Here is a 9847-nt window from a genome sequence, read left to right on the forward strand (position 1 = left end):
TGGTTATCTGTCCCTGCCACATAAAACCTAAATGTACTAAAAGAAGTGGAGTACTTTTGAATGAAGGTCTGCATCATATGAGACACTAACTGCAGCGTGGGTTCCCAGTGGGATGAACTAATAAACGGTTTGATTATCAGTATCACAATTAAAATGATCAAGTAGTTTTAATTTCCTGTGATACGTATGAAGATCCCTCCTGAGCTCCATGTGATCTACCTCAGCAGGGTGTCGGGATAAACATCAGGCGCTTCTCCAGAAGGTTCTGCTACTGTAAGTGTAAAAGTAATCCATAAGTTAAGTACATTGGAGTGTTGGGGAGTAACCCCTCTTCCCCTCTTAATAGTTTAACTGGGTTAGGGTTATGGTTGGGTTTGGTTCCACCCTTCCACAAGCGCTGTCAGGATAATGTCTCCACAGCCCCCTCCACCTCCGACTGTTCCTGAATATCTAGGAACAGAGGAACCAGCCCAGATTAGACTAGAATCCTACCGTAGACACAGGTTTTCTGTCCACAAACCTTCATTTAATAACAACTGGTTCATATGAAGAGAGTGTCTGGAATACTTGGTTACTGAAGATGTGGCATTGCTGGAAGTTCTGTGTGGGGTCCATCTATTGTTCAACCCCATTAAAATGACCATAAAGTCTATATACAACCTTTAAGTTAACACCTCACAGATCTGTTCATGGCAAAGCAGTTCAATGAATGATACTAATTGATTCTTAAAGAATATAACTTATAAATCATCTCGAGGAGTCACCTGTGACAGTATTCATAAAGAGTAGGAGATCTGATCTAGGATCAGTTTAGCCTTTTAGATCATAATGAATCAGATAACATGGAGAGGATTGACCTGATCCTATATCATAATGAATCTGATTACATGGAGAGGGGGGACCTGATCCTAGATCATAATTAATCAGATTACATGGAGAGGGGGGACCTGATCCTATATCATAATGAATCAGATTACATGGAGAGGGGGACCTGATCCTAGATCATAATGAATCAGATTACATGGAGAGGAAGGACCTGATCCTAGATCATAATTAATCAGATTACATGGAGAGGGGGGACCTGATCCTAGATCATAATGAATCAGATTACATGGAGAGGAGGGACCTGATCCTAGATCATAATGAATCAGATTACATGGAGAGGAAGGACCTGATCCTAGATCATAATTAATCAGATTACATGGAGAGGGGGGACCTGATCCTATATCATAATGAATCAGATTACATGGAGAGGGGGACCTGATCCTAGATCATAATGCATCAGATTACACGGAGAGGAGGGACCTGATCCCAGATCATAATCAGATTACATGGAGAGGGGGGAGCTGATCCTAGATCATAATGAATCAGATTACAAGGAGAGGAGGGACCTGATGCTAGATCATAATGAATCAGATTACATGGAGAGGGGGGACCTGATCCTAGATTATAATGAATCAGATTACATGGAGAGGGGGGGGGACCTGATCCTAGATCATAATGAATCAGATTACATGGAGAGGGGGGACCTGATCCTATATCATAATGAATCAGATTACATGGATAGGGGGGACCTGATCCTAGATCATAATGAATCAGATTACATGGAGAGGGAAGGACCTGATCCTAGATCATAATTAATCAGATTACATGGAGAGGGGGGACCTGATCCTATATCATAATGAATCAGATTACATGGAGAGGGGGACCTGATCCTAGATCATAATGCATCAGATTACACGGAGAGGAGGGACCTGATCCCAGATCATAATCAGATTACATGGAGAGGGGGGAGCTGATCCTAGATTATAATGAATCAGATTACATGGAGGAGGGGGGGACCTGATCCTAGATCATAATGAATCAGATTACATGGAGAGGGGGGACCTGATCCTATATCATAATGAATCAGATTACATGGATAGGGGGACCTGATCCTAGATCATAATGAATCAGATTACATGGAGAGGAAGGACCTGATCCTAGATCATAATTAATCAGATTACATGGGAGAGGGGACCTGATCCTATATCATAATGAATCAGATTACATGGAGAGGGGGGCCTGATCCTAGATCATAATGAATCAGATTACATGGAGGGGGGACCTGATCCTAGATCATAATGCATCAGATTACACGGAGAGGAGGGACCTGATCCCAGATCATAATCAGATTACATGGAGAGGGGGGAGCTGATCCTATATCATAATGAATCAGATTACATGGATAGGGGGGACCTGATCCTATATCATAATGAATCAGATTACATGGATGAGGGGGGGACCTGATCCTAGATCATAATGAATCAGATTACATGGAGAGGAGGGACCTGATCCTAGATCATATTTAATCAGATTACATGGAGAGGAGGGACCTGATCCTAGATCATAATGAATCAGATTACACGGTCAGTTGGTGAGTGCAGACGGACTGGGAGGCTGCTGACCTGACATGGAGTAAGGCCCCCCTCCTCTCCCCGACCGTCCCTATACCCCCCCTCCGCTCCCCGACCGTCCCTATACCCCCGCCTCGCCCCTACCAGCCCAATACCCCCCACCACTCCCCCGACCGTCCCTATACCCCCCGCCGCGCCCCCTACCGTCCCTACGCCCCCACTCCTCTCCCCGACCCGTCCCAGTACCCCCCGCCTCTCCCCCCTACCTACCCACCTAGACCACCCCCGCCTCTCCCCGGCCTACCCTATACCCCCCCTCCTCTCCCCTACCTTCCCCCCTAGTACCCCCCGCCTCTCCCCTACCTTCCCAATACCCCCTCCTCTCCCCCTACCCTTCCCTATACCCCCTCCTCTCCCCTACCTTCCCTATACCCCCTCCTCTCCCCTACCTTCCCTATACCCCCTCCTCTCCCCTACCTTCCCTATACCCCCTCCTCTCCCCTACCTTCCCTATACCCCCTCCTCTCCCCTCCCTTCCCTATACCCCCCCTAAGGCCCCGTCCAAGGCCCTAGCCTTCCCTATCGCCCCTACCTTCCCTATACAAGCCCCGTAAGGACAAGTCGTAAAAGAAGAGAACGTACGGCCCCGTACCTAAAAAATAAAAGAAAGATCCCTATACCCCCCCTCCTCAAAAAGAAGAGCCGTCCGACCTTCCCTAAACCCCCCTCCTCTCCCCTACCTTCCCTAAACCCCCCCTCCTCTCCCTCTACCCCCCTCCCTCCCTACCTCCCTAATACCCCACCTCCTACTCCCCTACCTTCCCGAATACCCCCCTCCTCTCCTCTACCAACCCTATACCCCCCTCCTCTCCCCTACCTTCGCTATACCCCCCACCGTCCACCACACTCTCCCCAACGCTTCCCTATACCCCCCTCCTCTCCCCTACCTTCCCTATACCCCCTCGCTCTCCCCTCACCTTCCCCAACACCCTATGCCCCCCTCCTCTCCCCTACCTTCCCTATACCCCCTCCTCTCCCCTACCTTCCCTATACCCCCTCCTCTCCCCTACCTTCCCTAAACCCCCCTCCTCTCCCCTACCTTCCCTATACCCCCTCCTCTCCCCTACCTTCCCTATACCCCCTCCTCTCCCCTACCTTCCCTATACCCCCCCTCCTCTCCCTACCTTCCCTATACCCCCTCCTCTCCCTTACCTTCCCTATACCCCCCTCCTCTCCCCTACCTTCCCTATACCCCCCTCCTCTCCCCTACCTTCCCTATACCCCCTCCTCTCCCCTACCTTCCCTATACCCCCCCTCCTCTCCCCTACCTTCCCTATACCCCCTCCTCTCCCTTACCTTCCCTATACCCCCCTCCTCTCCCCTACCTTCCCTATACCCCCTCCTCTCCCCTACCTTCACTATACCCCCTCCTCTCCCCTACCTTCCCTATACCCCCTCCTCTCCCCTACCTTCCCTATACCCCCCTCCTCTCCCCTACCTTCCCTATACCCCCTCCTCTCCCCTACCTTCCCTATACCCCCTCCTCTCCCCTACCTTCCCTATACCCCCCTCCTCTCCCCTACCTTCCCTATACCCCCTCCTCTCCCCTACCTTCCCTATACCCCCTCCTCTCCCCTACCTTCCCTATACCACCCCCTCCCCTACCTTCCCTATACCTCCCCTCCTCTCCCCTACCTTCCCTATACCTCCCCTCCACCTTCCCTATACCCCCTCCTCTCCCCTACCTTCCCTATACCCCCTCCTCTCCCCCGCCTTCCTATACCCCCTCCTCTCCCCCACCTTCCCTATACCCCCCTATTCTCCCCTACCTTCCCTATACCCCCTCCTCTCCCCTACCTTCCCTATACCCCCCTCCTCTCCCCTACCTTCCCTATACCCCCCTCCTCACCCCTACCTTCCCTATACCCCCCTCCTCTCCCCTACCTTCCCTATACCCCCCCTCCTCTCCCCTACCTTCCCTATACCCCCTCCTCTCCCCTACCTTCCCTATACCCCCCTCCTCTCCCCTACCTTCCCTATACCCCCTCCTCTCCCCTACCTTCCCTATACCTCCTCCTCTCCCCTACCTTCCCTATACCCCCTCCTCTCCCCTACCTTCCCTATACCCCCCTCCTCTCCCCTACCTTCCCTATACCCCCCCTCCTCTCCCCTACCTTCCCTATACCCCCCTCCTCTCCCCTACCTTCCCTATACCCCCTCCTCTCCACTACCTTCCCTATACCCCCCCCCCCCCCATTATGTTGGACCTTCATGTTTATTTGTTTGAATCTTGACTTTGTTTGTGATCAGGTTAGAAGAGAATGACTCCTCAACCCAAGAGGCCCTGGAGCAGCTGTGATCAGGTTAGAAGAGAATGACTCCTCAACCCAAGAGGTCCTGGAGCAGCTGTGATCAGGATAGAAGAGAATGACTCCTCAACCCAAGAGGTCCTGGAGCAGCTGTGATTAGGTTAGAAGAGAATGACTCCTCAACCCAAGAGGCCCTGGAGCAGCTGTGATCAGGTTAGAAGAGAATGACTCCTCAACCCAAGAGGCCCTGGAGCAGCTGTGATCAGGTTAGAAGAGAATGACTCCTCAACCCAAGAGGCCCTGGAGCAGCAGTGAGAGAGCAGCAGTGTGGAAGCATTTGGGGAAATTTAAAGAAGGTTTCCTGGTAAAGAGGATTGACTGTTACGTAAAGGGTCAGAGCCACTGAGTGGACAAAATATTAAGGATACCTTCCTAATTAATATTGAGTTACGCCTGGTCAGTTTGCCATGGAAAGAAAGGTGTCCTTAATGTTTTGTGTAAATTACATAATAATTATACATTTATGGATTGTTTTATGTAGCCTATTGTTTTCTCTTTATTCAACCTGCCATCTACCCACCTGGGGACTGAGGGTTATGAGAGAACCCCCACATCACTAGCTTCTCTTTATTCAACCTGCCATCTACCCACCTGGGGACTGAGGGTTATGAGAGAACCCCCACATCACTAGCTTCTCTTTATTCAACCTGCCATCTACCCACCTGGGGACTGAGGGTTATGAGAGAACCCCCACATCACTAGCTTCTCTTTATTCAACCTGCCATCTACCCACCTGGGGACTGAGGGTTATGAGAGAACCCCCACATCACTAGCTTCTCTTTATTCAACCTGCCATCTACCCACCTGGGGACTGAGGGTTATGAGAGAACCCCCACATCACTAGCTTCTCTTTATTCAACCTGCCATCTACCCACCTGGGGACTGAGGGTTATGAGAGAACCCCCACATCACTAGCTTCTCTTTATTCAACCTGCCATCTACCCACCTGGGGACTGAGGGTTATGAGAGAACCCCCACATCACTAGCTTCTCTTTATTCAACCTGCCATCTACCCACCTGGGGACTGAGGGTTATGAGAGAACCCCCACATCACTAGCTTCTCTTTATTCAACCTGCCATCTACCCACCTGGGGACTGAGGGTTATGAGAGAACCCCCACATCACTAGCTTGCAGGTTTTGCAGTCGTTGTAAAGATAAGGAGGGGACGACTGGGAGGCAGGTTGGCATTTATTGTCATGAATCTTGTTCTGGAGGCAGGTTGGCATTTATTGTTATGAATCTTGTCCTGGAGGCAGGTTGGCATTTATTGTCATGAATCTTGTTCTGGAGGCAGGTTGGCATTTATTGTTATGAATCTTGCCCTGGAGGCAGTTCAGCAAAGTATCCCCTAGCTGGCACAGGCACAAAGTAATACAATCCGATTTTAATCCTAACCTCAACCCTAACCAGACTGCTAATCCTTCCCTTAAATTAAGACCATAAAACAACATTTTCCACAGCCAATTCTGACTTTGCAGCTGACATATCTAGAGGAAATCGCACAGTTCTGCCTCCAGGTCAAGATTCATGACAAACGTCAACATGAGACAGGGAGAAGCAATGTAAAAATCAATAACGAAACTGTTTTCACAATTAACATGCTTTTTCTTGTTTCAAGTATGTTTTATTATGAAAAGTACAATATATCCATGTATACTTGTACAACTATGGAGCGTATGTCCACATATAATTGTACAATTTGTTTTTCCAACATAAAAGACAAGAAATGATCACATTGGTATTTTAACGGTGTTATTGTAAGAGTTTAAATGTTTAAACAGAGGATACATCTAAAACAGGATAAAAACAAGTGCAGTATGTTGTGAGAATGTTACTTTAACGTCGACTCATAACGTCACACTATAACTTCATGGGAGTCTTGTGGAAAGACTGCATGTTGTTTTGGGTGGATTGAGTGACGTCTTCATCAACATTTTGCTGAATATTCCGGTAATATTTTCACCTCTTGTCGGCTGCAGACATTCATAAGGAGTTCCAGTAGTTTATTTGCCATTTGCAGGTATTAAAAGTAATACATACATTGTAATTCCTTGTTGGATCTCTCTCACATACAGGACAGTACATACCAGAGGAGGCTGCTGAGGGGAGGACGGCTCATAATAATGTCTGGAACAGAGTGAATGAAATGGAACACATGGAAACCACGTGTTTGATACCATTCCACTTATTCCACTCCAGCCATTACAAGTGTGTGTGTTTGTGTCCAGTGTGTGTGTGTCCAGTGTGTGTGTGTGTCCAGAATGTGTGTGTGTGTGTGTGTGTGTGTGTCCAGTGTACGTGTTCAGTGTGTGTGTTGAGAGTGTGTGTCTATTTTGTGTATGTCCAGTTTGTGTGTGTGTCCATTTTGTGTCCAGTGTGTGTGTGTCCAATTTGTTTCCAGTGTGTGTGTGTTGAGTGTGTGTATATCCAGTGTGTGTGTGTGTGTGGTGTGTGAGTGTGTTGGGTGTGTGTGTTCAGTGTATGTTTATGTGAGTGTGTGTCCAGTGTGTGTCCAGTTTGTGTGTATGGGTGTGTCCAGAATGTGTGTGTGTGTCCCTTTTGTGTCCAGTGTGTGTGTATGTCAAGTTTATGTCTGGTTTGTGTGTGTGTGTGTGTGTCCAGTGTGTGTGTGTGTGTCCATTTTGTGTCCAGTGTGTGTGTGTCCATTTTGTTTCCAGTGTGTGTGTATCCAGTGTGTGTGTGTATGTGTGTGTGTGTCCTGTGTGTTTGGTGTGTCTAGTGTGTGTGTGTGTGTGTGTCCAGTTTGTGTCCAGTGTGTGTGTGTGTGTCCAGTGTGTGTGTGTGTGTGTGTGTGTGTGTGTGTGTGTGTGTCTGTGTCCAGTGTGTGTGTCTGTGTCCGGTGTGTGTGTGTGTGTGTGTCCGTGTGTGTGTGTGTGTGTGTCCGTGTGTGTGTGTGTGTGTGTGTGTGTGTGTGTGTGTGTGTGTTCAGTGTGTGTGTGTGTGTGTGTGTGTGTGTGTGTGTCCAGTTATTATTCCAGGGACACTGAAGAGCCAACATAATGAACTCTAAACCCTGGATAGAGGGGCTCAGTGAATGTGGAGGTGAATGTGATCAGGTGGGTCAGTGTGTCAGAGGAGGCTCTATAGAAGGACAGAGTGCCGGCTGGCCAGTCCAGATACACTCCTATTCTGTGGGAGCTGGAGGAGGGGACGTCTATGGTAGTGAGATTATTATCGTGACAGGAAGAGTAACTGTTGTCAAAGCAGATCAGACTCCAGGACTTGTCATTGTATCCAAGACAACAGTCATTACCCCTTCCTCTCCTGCTGATTCCTTTATATGTCACTCCTATAACAGCCCCTCTCCCACTCCACTCTACCTCCCAGTAACAGCGCCCAGTCAGACCCTCTCTACACAGCACCTGTCCCCAGTCCTCAAATCTCTCTGGGTGATCAGGATACGGCTGCTCCTCTCTCCTCCATGTCACCTTTCTGTTCTCCTCAGACAGAGAGAGGCGTCTGTTTACTGTGTTTAGGTCCAGTGTGAGATCACAGACATCTGATGGATGAAACCAGACACAATATTAGAAATCATCATCATTCACATTAGAATGTTAACTCACTTTTCACTAATTCATTTAATGTAGATGTTTCTAGGTATCAAAAGGAGAAGTTAAGGTAACTTGAGACTTGTTGAATGATCATATGTTATACTGTATGGTAATATAATACACACTTATTCACAATAATTACACACACACACTGTCATATCAAGTCTTTGTAAACGTTGGTGTCCCTGATTTTTGCTTCTGTAGAACTACAGCTGATATTTAATATGACCAAGTCAGTAATGATGGTGGTCTTTGACTTTGACTTAACTTGAATTAAGACTTATTCTTAGTCATATTCTTCACAGCAGTCAACTCACATTTTCTAATCCCAGGTTTCATTCTGTTCTCTCCACCATGTTCCACACTGTAGCGGTAAGCAGAAAAACAGACAGTCATTGAGGGATACACCTGAACACACACACACACACACACACACACACACACACACACACACACACACACACACACACACACACACACACACACACACACACACACACACACACACACACACACACACACACACACACACACACACACACACAGGACATATATACACACTGGACACCTGGACACACACACACTGGACACACACACACACTCACACTGGACAAAAACACACACACACACAAACTGGACACAAACACACACACACTGGACACAAACACACACACACTGGACACACACACACACACACAAACTGGACAAAAAGACACACAGGACACACACACACACACACGGTCAAGCGTGGTAAGAACATTTTCAGTGTTTGTGTCCAGTGTGTGTGTCCAGTAAGTGTGTGTCCAGTGTGTGTGTCCAGTGTGTGTGTATGTGTCCAGTGTGTGTGTGTGTGTGTCCAGTGTGTGTGTGTGTGTGTCCTGTGTGTGTGTGTGTGTGTCCTGTGTGTGTGTGTGTGTGTCCTGTGTGTGTGTGTGTGTGTCCTGTGTGTGTGTGTGTGTGTGTGTCCTGTGTGTCCTGTGTGTCCTGTGTGTGTGTGTGTGTCCTGTGTGTGTGTGTGTGTGTGTCCTGTGTGTGTGTGTGTGTGTCCGTCCTGTGTGTGTGTGTGTGTGTGTCCTGTGTGTGTGTGTCCGTCCTGTGTGTGTGTGTCCGTCCTGTGTGTGTGTGTCCGTCCTGTGTGTGTCCGTCCTGTGTGTGTCCGTCCTGTGTGTGTCCGTCCTGTGTGTGTCCGTCCTGTGTGTGTCCGTCCTGTGTGTGTCCGTCCTGTGTGTGTCCGTCCTGTGTGTGTCCGTCCTGTGTGTGTCCTGTGTGTGTCCGTCCTGTGTGTGTGTGTGTGTGTCCGTCCTGTGTGTGTCCTGTGTGTGTGTGTGTGTGTCCGTCCTGTGTGTGTCTCGTGTGTGTGTGTGTGTGTGTCCCGTGTGTGTGTGTGTCCCGTGTGTGTGTGTGCTGTGTGTGTGTGTGTCCTGTGTGTGTGTGTGTGTCCTGTGTGTGTGTGTGTGTCCTGTGTGTGTCCTGTGTGTGTCCTGTGTATGTCATGTGAGTGTGTGTGTG

General features: G+C 48.7%; 1 protein-coding gene across 1 annotated transcript; it reads right to left on the reverse strand.

The window, feature by feature from the left end:
• Nucleotides 1–7432: 7432 nt before the first annotated feature.
• On the reverse strand, nt 7433–8858 carry LOC145876159 (stonustoxin subunit beta-like). The gene is made up of 2 exons (XM_082971946.1): nt 8656–8858; nt 7433–8286 (listed from the first exon to the last, which is right to left on the reverse strand). The coding sequence occupies exons 1-2, from the start codon at nt 8732–8734 to the stop codon at nt 7757–7759; spliced, it is 609 nt and encodes a 202-aa protein (XP_082828072.1). The 5' UTR covers nt 8735–8858; the 3' UTR covers nt 7433–7756.
• Between the last annotated feature and the right edge of the window lie 989 nt (nt 8859–9847).

The sequence above is a fragment of the Salmo salar genome, unplaced genomic scaffold (assembly GCF_965601325.2).
Source record: "Salmo salar unplaced genomic scaffold, fSalSal1 ptg000468l, whole genome shotgun sequence".
NCBI lineage: Eukaryota > Metazoa > Chordata > Actinopteri > Salmoniformes > Salmonidae > Salmo > Salmo salar.